Source organism: Galleria mellonella, unplaced genomic scaffold, assembly GCF_026898425.1.
Source record: "Galleria mellonella isolate WM207_F2 unplaced genomic scaffold, CSIRO_AGI_GalMel_v1 utg32, whole genome shotgun sequence".
NCBI lineage: Eukaryota > Metazoa > Arthropoda > Insecta > Lepidoptera > Pyralidae > Galleria > Galleria mellonella.
This window is the reverse complement of record NW_026442075.1, coordinates 3,593,756-3,614,472: the sequence shown is the minus strand read 5'-3', so window position 1 is coordinate 3,614,472 and position 20,717 is coordinate 3,593,756. Positions and strand designations below refer to the sequence as shown.

Here is a 20,717-nt window from a genome sequence, read left to right as displayed (position 1 = left end):
TTTCACTACGTTTTATCATGTTTCATAAAATGAACGAAAAAAGAGAACACCAGAGGGAGACTTTGTACAAAAGTCGATTGCTTGGGTACCTCTGTCCCACTCGTGTTTCAACCGTGAAGCAGTTGTGTTTGCATAACTGTGTTTCGGTTTGAAGGGTGGGATATGGCGTGAATTTACTGGGTACAGAGGAATAACACCTGAGTCCTCAGGAATGGCAACGCATGGGGGGTATCATGGGCGAAACAGTATACTCTATTATGTCCATGGTACTGCTCATGTCTATAGGCGACGGTTACCACTTTCCATCAGGTGGGCCATCAGCTTGTTTGCCATTCTAAGTTGTATAAAAAAAAAAAAAAAAACAAAAAACCATTTCTTAAGTTTCTTTTTTTTAGCTTATCTTACCTTCTTCTTCTCTATCTCATCCCAAGAACAAGGAATTACACAGAAGAAATGATAAAATAAAAACTGTAAATCATAGAGTTACCTTCTTTTTTCTTATGCAAATATAATTAGTAAAAAGAGGACGAAAGATACACCATCGCTGTCACAACACAACGCTGCGTTGTTTCCATGGTTTCCATTATATAAGAGTCAGCACTACCCTTATAATGTGTTCCCTACGGAACTGCAAAATAAATGTATGCAAACTTTTCAAAAAATCAATATTAATAGGTGTCGTAAAGATCTAGTTTCTTTATAGACCAGAACTTTTAATAGAGTGTTTGCACAGATTTTATATAAACGTTTATTGTGTGTTTCTTTATTAATTATCAAAATCTTTTATTTTTATTTTAGGTATTTGTTTATTGTATGTAATATGTAGTATATATATAACAATAATCTAGGCACTAAATGTACCATAGATTTTTATTATCCAAAATTTACTTAATAAAATGTTTTTGTTGATCTGTTGTAGCTGTCATGAAATATCCTTTTTTAACTGTGGTCGCAAAATTTACCAGTCACATTAAAAAATATCTTTGTTCTATTTTCAGGAAATGTGTAAAATGTTCCTGGAGAAATGATCGATACGAATGTTGATAGTAATATTCAGAAGTCAAAGAATTTAATTCCAATAACAACATCTTGACAAGGTAGTACAATGACTTGAAAATGAAGAACGGATGTAAAGACATTTTGGAGGCTAAAGTTGCTGATCGTAATGAACGTGCCAAAAAACTTTATTGGTGAGGATTTCTCTCTTTTTATTATAGAAATTATTTTTTAAAAATATATATGTGATAGTATTTCATCAACTATCTTTTACATTGTAAATGTAATGTCAATGCATTGGTTATATTTACAGCTATGTTACCGACGTAGCCAGGCGTGTCAGCGAAACCACAACTTCCAGCCGATCTATCACTGACCTTTTCGCAACTCATCTTGAAGTTCAACGTCAAAAACTAAGGGACAATTGTGAGAAACTACTGTTTTTGGACCCATTGAACTATGGAAAAAAAGCAATTGAACTACTGTGGCGAAAAGTTTACTATGAAGTTGTTTATGCTGCAAAAAAATTGCGTGAATCTGACAATGAGTATGACAGTTACCTATTCACACATATAGTGTGTGGAATAGGACATTTTCATCATTTTATCACAAGAATACAATCTGAAATGAAGTTACATTTTAAAGAATTAGATTACATTCCACTGCATAAGGATGAGGAAACAGGAGAATCAAATCTAACTCCAGGAGAAGAAGAATTGCAGTTTGGAAAATTTGCATTGCATTCATGTTTAATTTATCTGGGAGATCTAAGTCGCTATCAAGCAGAAATATTTCATACATTTGATTCTTCAATTGCAGCACGCTATTATCTCCAAGCTGCACATATTGACATGTCTTCTGGAATGCCATTTAACCAATTAGGTAATCTATATTTAGACAAAAATTACAATTTGGACTCTGTCTGTTACTATATTCACTGTCTTAGTTGTGCATCACCTTTTGATGGAGCTATGGGCAATTTGACAAAAATATTTGAAAAAAATTCTCAGTTTTGTGAAACATTAAATATTTCTGAATCTTTGACACAGACAGAACATATTCAAAATACAATTGCTAATTTCCTTTCCTTAATTGAAATTTGGTATTTGGGAAGTAATGACACAAACATCCCACAAAGATGTAATACTATTGCTCATGAACTAAAAATTGCACTAGAATTTGAGAAGTCCCCACTGCCTGATATGAATAAAAATTATGACGATTATGTGCAGGCTATAGAAGAGGAGAGCATTAATCCATCTTACTTTAATTGCAATCTTGTTCATAAAACAGTTCTTATATGTTTGTTGACAATGTCAAAAATGATTGAAACAGATGAAGCAAAAGCATTTGCTTGTAAAGCTTTTACTTTGGCTTTGTTATCACAATTATTACAGAAACTATTACAACAAATTGAAAGCTTTGGACTTAAAAATCCAGCTCACAATTATAGAACTAAAGTTTTTCATGCACAACATTCAAAATTAGATGAACAGACAGAAAAGTTGGAAAAACAGGAGTCTGATGTGGTTGAAAAAGCAGGTGTCAATGATGTTAAAAATACTGTGGATAGTCAAGAGGAAACTCTTGAAAAGATAACTGATAATAATGAAAAACTACAAAATGGTGATATAAAGAGTCATAATAATAAAAAGACACCAGCAAAAAGACGTCGTCGAAGACGCTTAGCTTCATCAGAAAGTTCTGATATGACTGATGCAGATACAGAAAGTAGTGAAGTAGATACTGACGAGTCAAATTCTGATGAAGATGAATCATCGGACTCCAGCTATGAATCTGAAGATGTTGATGTTAAAAGTGATGATTCAATGTATGATGGTACTGATACAGAAGAATGTGATACTAAACTGAATGGAGATGTTGATAAAGGAGAACTAAAAGATATAAAAAAAGAAGAAGAACTCAATGGAGATATTCAAATAAACTGTTCTAAATCAAATGATAAAAATGAAGCACTTCAAATCCAAGATATTCAAAATTTTTTGCTTGGAAATAACTTTTTACCTAGTATAAAATTATTGCAAGATTGGATTCTTACAGAAAAAGATTTGATATTATCCTGTGGTGATAGTGGGGAAACTTTATTTCAGTGTGTGGTAGACTTGCTAAATATATTTTCATATTATTTCAAATCTAAAATAGAATTCTATGAAAACAAAGACTGTAAAGTACTGAAGTATGCTAAACATGTAGCTCAAAAATTTATGCTGGAGTATAAAACTATACCTTTGCCAGAAGATGTTAATTTACGAGGAACAAATATTTGTAAATTTGATAAAGATGCTGCAGAATGGCAAATTCTAGATAGGTATACACCTTCCGTTTATGAAGAGAACATTATACGAATTTTGAACTTTATAGATTTTGGGAATCAAATTGCAAAGATTGTACCACGCATCAGATTTAATAGATCTATGAAAATATTTTATTTGAAAAAAACTCAACCTCCTAAGCTTAATACTAAAATTAACCAGAAGAGAAGCAGGGAATGGCACAATTCTAAAAAACATGTAAGTATATTTTTTACTATAGAGAACATTGTTTGTGTCTTAATACAAGAATTATCATCATCATCATCATCATCATCATCATCATATTAGCCATTATCTGTCAACTGCTGAACATAGGCCTCCCCTATAGTCCCCTCAGCTTGCTTATCCATCTGCAATAATGTACTCTATTATTCTTTGAATACATAATACATATTAATATTCACTTACAAATAGATAACAGAATCCATTTGTGTTTTTTTGATGCATATCATATAAAATAATAGTCATGTTAGGGACCTGAGGACTGCTCACGTTATGGTATTTCTATAAGCATTATTCAGATTACAGAGATTCATTCCTGTTAGATCAGTTGATAGGGTCCTTATCCTATGAACTGATTTACCTTCATAGGTAGCCATGATAATTTCTGTTGTTGATAGACATCAACATTAAAACTTTCTTAGTAATTATAATAAAATTTTAACTAGATGATATTTGTACATAGACATGGAGATATTTAAGCAATATTGATATGAGGGGTAGAATAATTTAAGAAGATTAATAAGAATGATAGATACCAAAATAATAATTTTTAAGAATTTTGTCTGTATTTTTAGGAATTTTTGTGCGTTCAGCATCATGCAAAGACTACAAATGGGATGTGATTTTCACAATTGTGTTTATGAAAAAAAAGGCAGTGAAAAAAATCTGTTGTATTTTTCATTTAGATACACCATTTATAATTAGTTTATTTAATTGGTTTTCCTAATTCTAAATTCCTCGCATACTATCTAGTCGACAAAAAGCCAGTACATATATATAATAAATTTATCCTATATCAACTATTTTATTTTTTCATGCATGCTAGATGGAGGCAGGGGGCGGCGGAACTAACGCCGCGGCCGGGGGAACTAGCGGGCTGCTGCGGCGATTGGGTCGGCTCTGGCTGGCGTCGCAGGTGCGCGAGTTAGAACGCAGCGGCCGCGCCGCCGCCGCCGCCGCGCCCGCGCTGCTCGTGCTCGACTCTGCCGCGCTCAACATCCATCTGCGCAAAGTTAAACACCTACTTCGCGCGCGCAACTTTATTCTACTTATTCCATCTGTCGGTATGTATATGTCTGGCGCACAGATTTTAGTTTTTACTATTGGGCCAATTTTCTACAGAAGCACGAAATTGAGTCAATTTACTTCATTATTTTTCCATTATAATTCAGATGATGATTATGAGGCAGATTTTACCACCAAAGTTGATTATCAAAATGACTCAGAGATATGTGGAATGGCAAACTAAGTAGACCCATGTCTGTAATTAATAATGGATTGAAAAAATTTGCTTATACCGGCCGAAAATAATAAATGGACAAAAAAGTCTATTTCTCTTATATTTCCATAAGAGTTTTATATATCATATTAAATTTACATATATAAAAGAGCCTATTAATTTTAATAGCTTGCTAACTTGTTTGCCACTTTAAGTTCTTTAAAGATTTTTCTTATTTCCAGTGCTACAAGAACTTGACAATTTGAAACGTGAACAGAGCACAGCGCGCGACGCCATCCGTTGGCTCGAGATCCAACTAAAAAGCGGATCACGGTTTTTACGTGCTCAACGACCTGGTCAATCGAGGCCATTACCATTGCTCAAATATCCTCGCAAAGCACCTCCACACGTTCATAACTATATACAGATATTGGAATTTTGCAACCATTTCATAGCAGATGAGAAACAAGGCCAGGGAGGTAATGGCGACCCCGATAGCACGGTTCAAGGGAAATCGACACCGTTGCTTATATTACTAGTAGGCAACGAGCCCAGCATCGACGAACAACACAAGGAATTCAGTTTGACAGGTGCAGCTCAAGCAGCTGCAATATCTGTGGAACACATCGGCGATTTCTATACAAAATGGCGTCAAAGCGTTCATAAGAATGGCAAGAAGAGATGAACAAATTTTCATTGAATTGAGGTTTTGACTGCAGAGAAAAGAATGGACAGCGACGCTCTTCACTTGCAATTGCGAATTGAATCATCTCGGTCAGAAAGACCATGATTGATATTATTGCGCAATTACGTTGAGCGTATGTCATAAAGTAATATCGTAACAAATATTTCGGCTCACGATAAGTCGATGATAATAACGATTTCTGATCATTATCAATGGATGTCAATGAAATGTTTATATTGTAACATTTATTATCACTACGATCATCTATTTTTTCATAAATTCATTATTTATCATCTATTGTCTACATGGTATGTGTAATTACCTGTCCACATTTCGGGGATAATTATCATTTTCTGAGTTCAGTCATCATTATTTTAGTTACCTACATAATTCATCTATCATCTATAGGTATCAAATGTATTGGGCTCTAAGTTTCGTACTTTGGTCTTGTATATTTGGTTTCTTTATTCGGAAATATAATTTTCATTCTTTAAATAAATATGTTGTTACAGTAATTTTGCATTTTTACTTTAATATCCTTAAGCCAAACGCCATAAAAATATTTTTTTTCTGGATAGGGACACCGTAATCTAGCTATATGGAATATACTTTACGACGTTATATATATGTTTCCATCAATGTTCTGATGAAAATCAGGGGCTTTCATGAATCATACTAAGCTACCTTCCGTAGAATCTGCCAACAACTGTATTAATTCGTTAATGACGCCCTCGCTGCAAAATATCTATTAGACACGGTGGATTATACAAAATGAATCATTACGATTTGACTAAAGCTGTTTTCTTAAACTCCAGAATTTGAGTAATATACGTATAGATGGAAATATAATGGATTTAAGAGTCGGGTGATGGTTAAACTACATCTAAGGAGCAGGATATACAAGGTTATTAAATATAAAATTCTTTTTTCATTTCTTGTGCACATTTCATGCTAATTTGTATTAAATAATAAACTGTTAAACAATCGCAAACACTTCCAGTAGACGATCTTCCATATGAAGGTTGTAATGGAACGGGCGTATCAATCTAAAACTCAGTGACAGTACCTACACATGAATATGGGTGATATAAGATAATGAGACTAAACGTTTACGTGCCCAATGCAGGTAGTAGGTGCTTAATGATTACCACCACCTGCAGACTCGCAACTGTATAAAAAAATATTAAATACGCGTGAAAAATTAAATAACTTTTTGTTTAATTTTTTTTCTAAAAACTACACATCATACTTTCATTCTTAATTTTATTCATTATTTTTGTGTACGGTATATTTTAAACAGTTTTTATTCTAATGTTTTACCTGAGGGAGACTGTACAAAAGTCGATTGTTTGGGCACCTCTGTCCCATTCGTGTTACTACCGCAGTTGTGTTTGCATAACTGTGTTTCGGTTTGAAGGGTGGGATATGGCGTAAATTTACAGGGTACAGAGGAATAACACCTGAGTCCTCAGGAATGGCAACGCATGGGGGATATCATGGGCGAAGCAGTATACTCTATTATGTCCATAGTACTGCTCATGTCTATAGACGACGGTTACGACTTTCCATCAGGTGGGCCGTCAGCTTGTTTACCATTCTAAGTTGTATAAAAAAAATGTTTAAAAAACATTTAGTGCAAATGGATTCATTCATCTATATGAGTAAAATTCTGTTTGGAATTTTAATAACTTACTTCAAGGAAATCTTATCCAATAAAATGAATTATAGTAATTTAATATTTATACAATTATCGCCAGATACGCTTAAGATTTGAAAAACACCCTCAATCAGTGGTGAACAGACCTTCTAGACAAGTGCTAAGCGAATTCGTTGATGGAATTGACGAGTCTAGCGAGTAAGAGAAGGGTTTGTTAATAAGGAGGTCCACTTCCACGCGGTTCCCCCTGGAAACTATCGTGACTAATTTATCGTTGAATTCGTCAGGATGGGCTGACTTGTTTTTTCATCCTCCTTCTGGTAGCTCGCTAGCGTATACCGATAGCGCAGGCATTGTAACCATGCCAGTTTCACCCATTAAAAAAACAATTCGTCATAAATCCTACCATAATAGTCCAAAGGAATAAAATTTTTAAACGGTATGTATTATGTATTATTCTGCACCGAAATTTAGGAAAATATTTCATGGTAGACCTTCCCTCAGGTACGCTTAAATTATATATAGACTGAAGTATCTTCCTACATCTGTGTATCTGTAATTGCAATTGTGAACAAAAAAAACCAAAAGGACACTCTATGTATCTTTATTTTATACCTAAAATACTAGTTAAATAAAAAAATAAGTTATACAACAAACATAATATACAGATGCCGATTAAAACCAAAGCAAAACATTTTAGAAAGATTCAAAATAATCTTATTCTTATAATATTTCATTCAAAATGTTCGATTAAAATATTATACCATTTAAAATGTGATGTTTTAAAAATATCATCTATGTAAAAAAATTATGGTTATCTCTTCATAATATCGAAGTAAATACTCACAATTATATTAATTTCGAACAAAAAATAAAATATTTAATAAGAGATTGTGATGAACTAAGAAAATAATAATTACATCTAGCATTATTACCTATTATACAATTATTAACATAACCCCCAATGTCGAGGGTTAATTAAAAACTCTCAAATTTTTTAACTTATAATAGTTATCAATATATTAAATGTACAAAATATACATTACGATTTCAACAATCTTTCAACAGTCTTATAGCTTTACATACCTTTACAGTATTGCACTTAGCACTCAAGTGTAGAGCAGTGTGAATATATCCATACAATAATTAATATAGAATTAATGAGATTAGCCTGGCTATCATTCACATTTTTACAGCTCACAAAAGACATAATCCTTATTATAATTGTGAAAGTTAATTTATTTGTTACCTCTTAACGTCTTAATCGCTTAACCGATCACTACGAAATTTGGTGAGATATAAAAGGACATACGGTACTTTTATTTCCGTCAGTAAACATATTTCGTTTACATGGACCTAGACATGGGTAAAAGCTAGTGGCATATGAGCATATGTGTTTTATTATAATAAAAAAATGTCCACTAGGAACTCTATAGCTACCATCACTTTTGTTTTTAAAATAACATCGTACATTGCTTACAATACACTGTAGAGTTTCATTCTCACTGCGATTATTAGCTAGCATCCTACCAACTGTATAAGCTGCTGCACTGTTGAGCGATCCAATAAACACAAGTCAAAATCAAATGTTTGTGTAGTAACTTCATACCGACCAGTTTCTGCTATTAAATTCACAACACGTTCTAGATCTTCATTGTTGTTGATAGTCATTATACGTTTTTGCAGATCACGTAACTGCCCCATATATTCAGGTGATAAGTCTCCAGGCTCAGCATCCTCTCCTAGACTACTAGAAACTCCATTGTCCTGTACTTTTGTCTCTACTGAAGTAGAGCCACTACTTTCTCCACGTTCTATGTCATTGTTTGGGAGTATAGGTTCTGAGACTTTTGCCATTTTTCTATTTTCAGCTTCTTCTTCTTCAGCAGCTTTCCGTTTACGTCGTTTTTCTTCTCTCTTTGAAGATTTATCTTTATGTTTCTTTGACTTTTCTTTTTGTGGAGGTGGTTCTATTATAGGCTCGGGTTCTGGTTCCATTTCTGGCTCTGGTTCAGGTTCGGGCTCAGGTTCCGGTTCTGGTGATGGTTCATGTTTCAGTAGTTCAGGAGAAGGATTTTCAATTTTAATTTTCGGTTCTTCTTCATCAACAATCATTGAGCTTTCTGAATCAGAATGACTACTGTTTATATCTTCATTGCCAGTATGCAAAGTTTTAGCAAGCCCACTCTTAGAACTGCACTGAGAGGCTGTGTCTATAGATATTGGTGAAGCTGATTCAGGCAGAGAACGTTCTTTAGGAATAGGTGTCTCTCGCCGTTCAATAACCTCTGGTTTTTCCTGAGGTATATCTCGATTTTTTTCATGCTTATGTTTTTTCTCTTTATTAGACTCTTTATGTTTCTCTCTAGACTCATCTCGCTTCTTGTCTTTCTTCTTGTGTTTGTGTTTTCTCTCTGATTCACTTTTATCTTTTAATTTATGATTTTCTACACGATCCATATTTTCTGGAGGAGTTTTTCTGAGATTTTCTATAGAAAATTTGTTATTTTTTTCAGATTTGGTTTGTTTTTCTTTTACTGGGTGTGATTCCTTTAGTAATTCTTTTTCCCTTGGAATTTCTTTTGATTTTGATATTTCTTTTGAAACTTCTTTTGGCAAATCTTTAGGTGACTCTTTTATTTTATGACTTTCTTTTTTATGCTCCCTTTTGTCCTTACGATCTTTGTCTCTATCATGGCTCTTTTTATCTTTCTTTTTTTTTTCTTTTTCAGTTTTAACTTCGGGAAGCTTTTCTTCAACTTTTGGCCTTTTCTGCTCCATATTTTCTAAATTATGTTTAGATGATTTATATTCATCTTTAAAACTAGATGCACTACTAGAACGGGCTGGGGGACTGGGTGGTTTTCTAACAGGACTAAGACATCTTTTCTTATTTGCTTCCGGTGTTGGTGGCCTTTCATTGGGCCTTTTATTAGATTTATCCTTAGACCGTTCTTGCTCTTTATTATGACTTTTAGTTTTATCTGATCGCACCTTCTCTTTCTCTTCTTTTATCTTTACTTTTTCTGTTTTTAGTTCTTTATGCTCATGTTTAGATTTTTTGTCTGAACTTGTTCTTTCTTTATCTTTTTTCTCTGCCTTAGAATTTTGAAAACTGGCAGTTTTATCATTTTTTTTTGGATCTGTTGAGACTTTAGGCGGTTTTTGTATAGGCGGTCCAAAGAGATTTTCGAAACTACTAGTTCTGTGTGGTATTTCCTCCTTGTGTTCTTTAGACTTATGTTTTTTTATATTTTCAGAAGACATTTTTGGTTTACTAATAAGTTGTTTATCATCACTGAAAGAGTCTCTACTTCTACTTTCTTGGTCTGGATTAGTATAAAATGCATTATTATTTATTGTGATACCACCACCTTTTAATAATTTTTTTCTAAAGTCATCATTGGGGTTTTGGAAAATATACCTGTCTTTAAGAAGTCCACTTTGTTGTAATGATAAATCATAAGAAAATTGGATCTTTTTAGGTTCATCTTTATTCATCAAGTGGATTTCAATTGGTAACATAAATCCTGCATAGCCAGACTCTTTGAGTGAAAATGGAGGTGCCTTGACAGCTGAAAAAGAATATAAGTAGTAATTTATTATTGTGTAAATTTTTCATATTTTGATACTAAGTTACCTAAATTAGTCTAGAATTTTTGTACAAAACTCAATGGCATGAGTACATCTGTCCTACTTACATTTTTGAATGGACAGAGTACAGAAGTATTACATGATAGTTGTTGTCATAACGACACATGAAGAGTATCATTAGGGTCACAGTGTATTATGTAATGTCCATGGTACTGTTCATGTCAGTTACCATTTTCCATCAGGTGGACATTTGTGAAGTTTGGTTGCCATTTTATGGAAAGTTGGCTGTTTATATTTGCTCTATCTGGATGTTATTGATATAAGAAATGAAGTGTGTTCTTGTATTTTATCATCCTGGGGATGTTATATAAGATAACTATGAATACAAATCACAATACACCAATACATAAAACGGTAACATTACTACCATTACATATATCAAATACCAGAGGAAAACTCTGTACAAAAGTCATTTTCTTTTGGTCTGTCCCATTTGTATTTCTACTGTGAAGCAGTTGTGTTTGTATGGCTGTGTTTCAGTTTGAAGGATGGGATGTGGTAGTGAATTTACAGGGTACAGAGGAATAACACCTGACTCCTGAGGAATGGCAACAAATAAACCCCCATTCGTTGATTATTCATGGACGAAACATTATACACTGTTATTTCTATGGTACTGCTCATGTCTATAGGCGACAGTTACCACTTTCCATCAGGTGAGCTGTCAGCTCGTTTTATATTCTAAGTTGCATAAAAAAATCATTGCTTGAGCAATACATGGACAAAATGCCATACTGTTTGTTAAGCTACTAAGCATTATAATTGCATATGTTGCTATGTATTTATATTAGGAGTAATAGAACCAGATTTTTTATAATATTAAATTAAGTAATTTAAAAGGAATTTATTCAAGGGAAAAATACACACATCAAAAAAGTCTAAGCAACACATACTATTTCAAATTATTAATTATTATGTCATTTCTTAACAAGTAGGTAATACCTTTTACCTTATGTCTATCTATTTGCATAAACACTTGGCTCCGATTTCACGTTGATGCATGATAATGCGCATTCGCATACAGTTTTACACACACGGGAGGCAATTTGTTTTGCCTTATGAAGTATGCAAGGGAAAACAAACTGCCTTGGCCTGCACAATCGCCAGACCTCAACCCCATCGAACATGCATTGTACATGCTCCAGAGATGTGTTTTAAAGAACTTGGATGGAGTGGCAACAACCGAACAACTGACGGACTTACTAAACAGTCTCATCGATTCTATGAATAATCGGTGCCAACAAGTTCTCCATAACAGAGAAGGCCACACTTTGTATTAATTTATGCAATTTTTGTACAACCATTTAATTTTAGTTTAAGTTTAGTTGATGTACCTTACTTTGTACTATGTACATACAGTACTTATTCGTAATTATTATTAAAATATAAATAAAAAAAAATTGTTGTTTAATATCAAAAATAATATAAATAAGAAAATACTAAGGATTTAATGTGAAAACACATTGTAAAATTGAAATTTGTATGTGTTGCTTAAACTTTTTTGATATGTGTAGTATTCAATTATGACAAAACTCATAGTGCAAACACAGGGGTAAACCACATCAATTACTAAGAAACATTAGAAAATATAACACAACACACACAAAAAAAAAAAAAATACAGGGAAAAAGAAATATACTTAATGTTTTAGAATTCCGAAATAGAAATCCCCTTATATTACAATTTATTTATTATAACCAACTTTAAAAAAGAGGTGATTTTTAATTTAACTGAATATTTCCTTATTATTTGTGTTTACGTTTTCCTATATTTCACCATAAGTTTCATTATTATTATAAAGAATAGTTATTATCCAACAGTGTTCTATTTGTTTCTGATTTAAATTCATATTGGTGACATAAAGTTCAAAATACTTGATAGCTATAATTTAATCAAATGTGGAGTAATTAGACGTGAACATATATATGGTTATTTCTAGCTACTCTTTACGGGGTCTGATGGATAAATATAAATAGACAAAGTTGTTTTAAAATTTTACAGAAGAAATGCATAACAATTTCATAATGATCATAATTTGTGGAAAGTTAATAAATTTATAGCAGAGTTTGTATTATTAATAAATAAATCTTACCTCTTTTTGGCTTCGGAAAGGTGTCGTGAAGAATAAACACAACTTTTTCCACAAAATTACTAATATCGGCTCCTTCTTGTCCACGAACGAAAACTTCCCAATCATGAGTAAACCCTTCTGGGGTTTTCTTTGATCGCAAAGAAGCTACGTGTCCAATCTCAAAATTCACTTTTATTGCCGACATTCTATGTCTGAAAATAAAAACCTATCTTCATTTAGGATACCTATATTTACACTGAAATGTATAAATCACCACAGTGGAGAAAACTATAAACTGCGTATTTTTATTTAGTCACTTACAGTCACACAATATTATTACTGCAATAGAAATTTCGTACATGACATTTGTAAAATGGACATTTACTAATTATTTAGCACAAGAAATTGCAATTTTTGACGAAAATAATCTTTTAGCGCCCTTGTTATTTTGGTCCGCCATATTATTATTACAAATTACTTTTTTTTATTAATATTTAAAAGTTTTTACGGCCCTGGGTGGATTCCTTTAAAAGCCCAATACAAATTACCACAGACTATAGACCTAGATACCACAGAGCAAGTAATCCTTATGTTACAAGTAGGGATGTAACATCGATCATAAAAAACATCGATATTAAAACATCTGTGGCGTATTTACTGGCCATCACAATACGCTTTTTATATAACTGGCCATCATATTCCGTCTTTTATATTTCACAGTCATAATACTGTCCTTGAAATTGTTAAGGTGCAAACTAGTTATTAATAAGTTAGTAAAATTTGAAAATAGAAAAAGAAAAATATTATTGCCTAGTAACCTTAATATTTGTTGTTCTAATAATTTACTTTTGTCTAAAATTGTCTTTACAAATGATTTAATATTTTAATATAATAGTGTGATATAGTGTTTTATATATTTAGTGTGTGTTGTGTTATAAATAAACTGTCAATTACTTGGACTATAAAAAAACTAAATCTATTGTGTTATATTAGTACTACTACTTTCACGCTGGTCATCTTTCCTAAAATCTACTCCTAACAAGGTAGGTTTTCAACTGCAACTCTAACAGTCGATGTTTAGAGTTTCAATATCGATGTTAAAACATCGATGTTTTAACATTTATGAATTAGATTTTTTAAAAAATCAATGTTTCGTTTGCTTCTCTAGTTACAAGAATTGGCATCAGCTTCATATTAACGGAACCTGAGAAAAAAATTGAAATGCATGTTACAACATACAAATATGCATTGAAATATCCAAACATAATTAAAAAATAATAATAATTGTTATTATCATATATAAATTGAAGACTGTGTAGGCTTAGTCCTTTTGGCTTCCCTATGTTATACATACGAAAAAACGAAACCAAAAAAAGTTACTTATGTTATAAAAATGTTATTAATTGCTTTGCATAACCTCCTAACTAGCTTTTAATGTGTGTATTTGGTCAGAAAACATCACGGCAACGTTTAGTAATGACTTAACAAAAATGCTGTCGAATCTGATGCAAACGGTTGCCATCTAAACTATTTATGGAACAGTTTTAGCTTTGTATTTCTTATTATTTTGACGTAGAAATCACGACTATATATTTTTTGTGTAAAGTTGCAAGATATTACTGACCGAACGTAGCTTGTATGAGGTACATACTCTTATCCCTTGGTAATTTACTCTTTGCTCTAATCTGTGGTATGAAGTGCATTCTATTATTCTTTGGTTACATACTCTTTGTGGGTAACTGAATAAAATTTTCAGTAATACATATATTTCTTTTAAAAAAATTGTTTTTGTTATTATTATCACTGTTATTTTGGTTAAATTATAAAAACATTTGTAATTATGTCAGCACTAATGACATTATTTCTTCAGCCATTGAGGTTAGTTAGATACAATAAAATTGAGATTATAGAGACATTGTTGAAGACGAATGATGCCAGTTTTTAAAAATGCAGACATAAAGAATCTGTTGTTAATGTTTCAGATTAGTCAAGCAAAGTCTTAGCACAGTTTCTTCAACTGGTATTGCATCTAGTTTGGTAAAACCAGAATGCTTTTCAGTAACCGCTATAAGAACTAAGGTTCGCTGCTATTTCCCTCGACCAAATGAAGTGAAACGTGTCCGCCGACATGGTTGGCAAACTCGAATATCGACACCAAATGGACGTAGAGTTATCATGAGAAGACTACTCAAAGGTCGATATGTGTTAACGCATTAAAAAGAAGAAATAATTTTATGGTAATAATGAAAAAGATAATTTATATATTATAGAATTAGAACGTAACTTTTATTGATTTTAATTATTTTAAAATAAAGTAAAACATATAAATACCAACTTTTATTTCAAACCTATTTCTTTTCTATATTTTCCTTAATATCTATATCTATTATTTCTAAAAAATAATAATAAAAAAACATTCTATATAATGAATATCATTCATACTGATTTCAAACTAAAAGTAGTTTATCTCAACATTAATAAAATAATTATCGTTATAATTTTTCAACCAATGAATTTTTAGAAATAACAAAAACAATTGCATCAGTTGTTGCTGACTGTTGTATGTGCAAACAGGTAATGTTTTATTTTACACTAGTCTTGGATAATTATAATTTAATTAAATAAATATTTTTGTTGTGAGTGTACAGAGTCCTCAGAGTTTGAAGGAGATTTGGCTGGTTTTAAAAGGTTGGATACTTCTGCTACAACTAATGTTGTTAACTTAATGATTGCCAAATGAGCAGCAAGTTGGAGTACCAATGCACCAAAACCTTTATACAAGCCAGCCACACCCTCCCTGGCTATTGTTGTGTTGTAGCAATCCACAAATCCTTCATATCCAGTCAAAATAGGGGTTACTGATGTTCCAGTGTCTAAGTTGTCTATTATTGTTCTTGTGCCCTGAAAAATAATTATAGTTAGAAGAAGTTCATTTATAGTTATAGATATTGAACTTGATTCTTAGCAAATAGATAGAAACTTTAATCAGTTATGATTTTCTATATGGACATAACTGAGTATACTCTTTCAAGTACCCCGTTTTAAAATTTTTAATGATATCATAATCTGCATAGTCTTCTCGCTTATACTTTAAAGTTTATAACTCCAGGATAGCACAACATGTATCGGTTGGAGGGAAAGGGATTGTTAGTAATAGAGTCTAATGGGCACCATTGTTAGCAATATATTCTATCAGGTTGATCTCCACACAATACCCCCTGGAAACCAATATGATTAAGTCTTGTTGAATTTGTCACAATGGGCCAACTAACTTGTTATTATCCTCACCTATCATTTCACTGATACCCTGCCAGTGTATACCAATAATGCAGGTAGGGTTACCATTCCATTGTCATCCATAAAAAAAAGCAAGCAAGTAGGAATATTATAATACTAATATAAATATGCAATTCTTCCAATACTAAATATTGCTTTAAAGAATAAGTAATGTATTATTATTAATCTATTTATTAGTAATCTATAATTGAGATACCTGTATGTGAAGTCTATGTATGATTGTTTCTACAGGATAGAACATAATTTCCATAGCAATGAAGGAGAAAATGTTGGCCTTCAAGTTGATATCTTCTATCAGAGGATTCTGTGTGCTTTTATGATAATTCATATTGTAAGAATCACTTAGTTCATGTTTGTGTCTTTGTTGAAATCTGAGAACTCTTGCAGTTAAACTTTTTATTGTAACACTAAAATAGAAATAATGAATTAATTATAAAAGAGCTTTTTATAAATGATAATTATAAAACAATATTTTTTTACACTACTTAACATAATTTACTCACTGTGCTAAATATTTAGAGACCCCCAGAGCTGCTGTAGGCAAAACAATTGCCCATATAGGTAACATCCTACCTCTGCTTGGTGTTCCCCATTCTAAGATGCGCACAAATCCTTCTCGGAACACATCAAAGAGAGCTGGTTTGTCACTTGCTATGTCACTCTGTACAGTTTCCACCAAACTGGCTGAATAGAATGGTGTAATGATTGCTAAACTAATACTGCAATAAAATACAATGTTAATGAAACAATGTAAAGTTAAATGTTTATTGTACATAGGACATGGGACAGATAAAGGAAACACTAGGTGTCGTGTCATATAGGGAGGTCAAAGATATGGCCTGGGATAGAGCTGGCTGGAAGATGCATGAATTAGTTACATGGACAAGAGTAAACTTTAATGAAGAGAGAGATTGTACATAGATAATTGTAATCTCAGGTTAGACCATTACCCAACCTAAATTAGAGCAATAACATTTAACTTATCTGCATTTCATGAGCGTAATAGAATTGAAATGGTAGAGGAACAAGCTTACGCTTGTTCCTCTACCATTCAATGTAATAGTGCTATGTCAGCTTTATTAGATTTAGCAGTATTTGTCATCACTCACGGGATAGTTAAAAATTTGAAAGTCATAAATTATTTATTTTAAGCTCTATAAGTGCTTACCATTTTAATGTTATGTGTTGCAGAAATTGTAAGACAGAACTACATTTTCCAATTTCTCTGTAACAAATGGAACAAATATTAAATATTTCTAAATAAAATGTTCATGCTATATTTAAAGGGCCCGAGGTTACAGGATGGAGAGAACCTATCACGGGAAAGGCCATTTCATAATCTTTCAGCACGGCTTATGAAAGAATTAGCGAACTTATTTTAATCACATTCAAATTAGGATGGTCAATTGTGTAAGACAATATTAACAACAAAGACAATACCTAAGAACAATTGTTGGAATACTTTTGTGTTTACTAGCTTTATATGTATCAAAAGGTATTGAAGAAACACAGCAAAGTTTGCCCATGATACAGTAAAAAGGGTGATGATTTTTCTACACTCAATAAAGATTTGCTGTTTTTTAAGTAGTGATTCTTGATTTTATATTTAATTATAATCTACAGAGAATGTGGTAAGGAAAGTATTAAGTTTAATTTAAGTCTAGAAAATATTAACTGTGAAAGATGACATGACCAAAAGAATTGAGACAATTTCAAAAAGAGGTAAATGGAAAACATGCTGACTTTAAATATGGAACAAGGTCAGGAAGATAGTGACTTAAACAAATAAATGCTAATACTAGAATTCTAGAATTGTAAACATTTTTAAACAATAATACTCACTTTGGCCAACCTGTTCCTTTAGCAACCACATCTTCAACAGCCAAATTGAGACCCTTTACAATGCAGGTTGACCCAATGCCCTTCCACAAGGTAGTGATATCTTGTCTCCTGTGTAATCTCACTACTACTGGCAATAGGGTATATGGAACAATGTGAAAGTTCTTGAGACTATTGTGTACCTGTAACAGAGCTGCCATATGGTATCAATTGCTTCAAAAATGAGGAGAATGTGAGGATCTGAATCCATATTCTATCTATCTTAATGTAAAGCCACTTACAATCTGTTTCATTCACTTTTGAATTTATGTAAAGCATATATATCAATTACGGTTTATTTACTTATTTTTGAAACAGTATATTATACCTAAAAAATATATCATAATCTACATCTGCTTTATAAAGGTATAAAATATACTGTTATGTATAGGCTGTGCTAAAAAGTTGCCAAAGTCCTTTTCTATGTATTTCAAGTTCTATGTTTATATAAATATGTAGATGTTAAAATTCATGAAAATATTAAAATCATTAAGGCACAAATGATCTAACTAAAAAAATATTTTCCCTTTAGGACACTAAGGGTATCTATTGACCAGAAAATGTATGTAGACTTATTTACTTAAACATATATAAGGATCTAAACATATAAGCAAGGGTGAAAGGAATTATTAGTAATGGGTAATAATAGCATCCATTGCTAGCAATATACCATATCAGGTCAACCTCCACGCGGTTCCCCCTGGAAACCATCTTGAGTAATTTTTGTCAAATTCTTTACAATGGGCCAACTGACCTGCTTTTATCTTTACGTATCATCTATCACTGGTGCCTCGCCAGCCTATACCGATAGCGCAGGCGGTGTTACCATTCCATTTTCACCAATAAAAAAAAGCTATGAGAAATATTACCTGGCATTGTCTTCTCAATACAATAAATGGATGACTTAACAAATTCTCTGTGATGAGACTTGCTACACTTATTGCTGTTGTTACATAGGAACTATTATCTGAAACAACACAGGGTATTATAATATTATTTTACGTAATAATAATGTGTAATATATTTTATGTGAGATTAATGTACAAATTTGACAAAATGGTTCAGCTAAGGTATGTTATGATTATGATATATACCTTCGTCAGGGGGATCGTCCAGAATCAGCGGAGGGCCCTGATACTCTTCAGTGATAGGGGTGTGATATCCATAAATTTGCTGATAACGGGTATCATACAAATCATTCGTCTCTCTATTGGGATCCAGACCAAAAGGTCTATTATATCCAGAATAATCTCCAAAACCTGCCATTGTTAACAATACACACTACCACATATTTTATTTAGTAAGATAAATAATCCTATAAACATAACAATTATTTTAAACTTAATAAAATACAAGAAACAACGAAGTATAAAGCATGAGATATCAAAAGCTCAAGAAGACAGAGATTAGGCCTGTATTATTGCAAATATTTTTTTTGTATAAAACTATGTTACCGTTCTCAGCTAATATTCCAATTGGTCTATCATAGCAGATTATGTTCATCTTATGAACCATATAAGTCGGAATCTTGACTCCATTTCAAAATTATTAAATAACTAATTTGTGATAGGTGTGATGTAATGGAAGGAATAAGCGACGTTTTTAGGATAATTTTTAATAGATATAAGTTAAAATTGAAGTAGATCGAAATAAAGTAATTTAATATAAGCCCTTATCTTATTGTAAATGTCTAACATACAATTTATAAAATCGATATCAATATTTTGCATTATTATTAAGCATATAGCGATAATGGTTCAGCATTAAAACTGCTCATTTATTTCATTGCGATATTGCTTAGGTAAAGGTCAGGTAAGTAAAAAGTAACATGCGTTTCATATTCTAGGTTTCCTGGATATAAGGGCACTGCCAACTCTTTTAACGTAGAATGTGATTACATGCTATTTTTTTTAATGTGGCGATGAATTAGTATTGTTTTAAACATAGTCTCTCCGATCTCTGGTATTGCCCAATATATAACTTACAGATGAATGCCTGTTCCCCTTTACAGGAAATTAATAGTGATACTACGCATACGTTAGGTACTTGTCTTTCAAAGATTTTTTGTTCTTAAATTTCGTTGATATAAAGGAAGTGGTAATATAAGTATAAATAATATTTATAACGTATATCTGTGATCTCTAACTGTCATTAACAGATGACAATGCAGAGGGAGCATTTCTTTAATATCTACCTCGACACTTTAAATAAAAACAATCAGTATGATATCTATGCAACCAATTCATTAAATTAGCAAATTATACACAATGTATGGTGTTAACAAGTTATATACACACATGTATACACGTGACGACAATAATATAATTTCAGATGTCAAATGTCATAAAACTTTTCATACAAAAATATCCTTAATAAATGTAAATTTTCTATCTTGTATAAAAATATCTTTAAAAAGCGATATTGTCGTTGTATTCGCCGCTATTGTCTAAAAATAAAAAAATGCATTTTATTCTATATAGATCTTCGATTATCGTGCTATACTGAATTATAACCAATGACAGAGTAATCTTGTGAAAGCGCTGCATTTCGCACATACGCGGTTAGTTCGTGTGAATTCTCGGGAATCATGACTAAAAAATATATTCACTAGTTAGTTGTGATTGGGTAAAAGTTCTAGAACTCGAACCGATTTGGAGAATAAAATATTTAATGTTTGAGTAAAAATCAATATTGACATTTAGTAC

General features: G+C 32.0%; 4 protein-coding genes across 6 annotated transcripts; 2 read left to right on the top strand and 2 right to left on the bottom strand.

Moving 5' to 3' along the window:
* Positions 1-923: 923 nt before the first annotated feature.
* Positions 924-5,970, top strand: LOC113510650 (nonsense-mediated mRNA decay factor SMG5). Its single transcript, XM_026894125.3, has 4 exons — positions 924-1,190; positions 1,310-3,527; positions 4,378-4,615; positions 5,013-5,970. The coding sequence occupies exons 1-4, from the start codon at positions 1,117-1,119 to the stop codon at positions 5,453-5,455; spliced, it is 2,973 nt and encodes a 990-aa protein (XP_026749926.2). The 5' UTR covers positions 924-1,116; the 3' UTR covers positions 5,456-5,970.
* Positions 5,971-7,725: 1,755 nt separating this feature from the next.
* LOC113510726 (protein ENL) lies at positions 7,726-13,347 on the bottom strand. Of its 3 annotated transcripts, none has more exons than XM_052896360.1 (3): positions 13,159-13,347; positions 12,859-13,063; positions 7,726-10,687 (listed from the first exon to the last, which is right to left on the bottom strand). In XM_052896360.1, the coding sequence occupies exons 2-3, from the start codon at positions 13,040-13,042 to the stop codon at positions 8,631-8,633; spliced, it is 2,241 nt and encodes a 746-aa protein (XP_052752320.1). In that variant the 5' UTR covers positions 13,043-13,063; positions 13,159-13,347; the 3' UTR covers positions 7,726-8,630. The 3 variants fall into 3 exon arrangements, with proteins under 3 accessions (XP_052752320.1, XP_026750038.1, XP_031763063.1); XM_026894237.3 differs by having other exon boundaries at positions 12,859-13,049; positions 13,159-13,345; XM_031907203.2 differs by lacking the exon at positions 13,159-13,347 and having other exon boundaries at positions 12,859-13,152.
* Positions 13,348-14,511: 1,164 nt separating this feature from the next.
* Positions 14,512-15,165, top strand: LOC113510601 (39S ribosomal protein L34, mitochondrial). The gene is made up of 2 exons (XM_026894058.3): positions 14,512-14,715; positions 14,820-15,165. Exons 1-2 carry the CDS (start codon positions 14,678-14,680, stop codon positions 15,052-15,054), a joined length of 273 nt encoding a protein of 90 aa, XP_026749859.1. The 5' UTR covers positions 14,512-14,677; the 3' UTR covers positions 15,055-15,165.
* LOC113510600 (mitochondrial outer membrane protein SLC25A46) lies at positions 15,162-19,421 on the bottom strand. Its single transcript, XM_026894057.3, has 7 exons — positions 19,107-19,421; positions 18,882-18,979; positions 17,977-18,155; positions 17,303-17,359; positions 16,638-16,853; positions 16,331-16,541; positions 15,162-15,738 (listed from the first exon to the last, which is right to left on the bottom strand). The coding sequence occupies exons 1-7, from the start codon at positions 19,276-19,278 to the stop codon at positions 15,451-15,453; spliced, it is 1,221 nt and encodes a 406-aa protein (XP_026749858.1). The 5' UTR covers positions 19,279-19,421; the 3' UTR covers positions 15,162-15,450.
* Between the last annotated feature and the right edge of the window lie 1,296 nt (positions 19,422-20,717).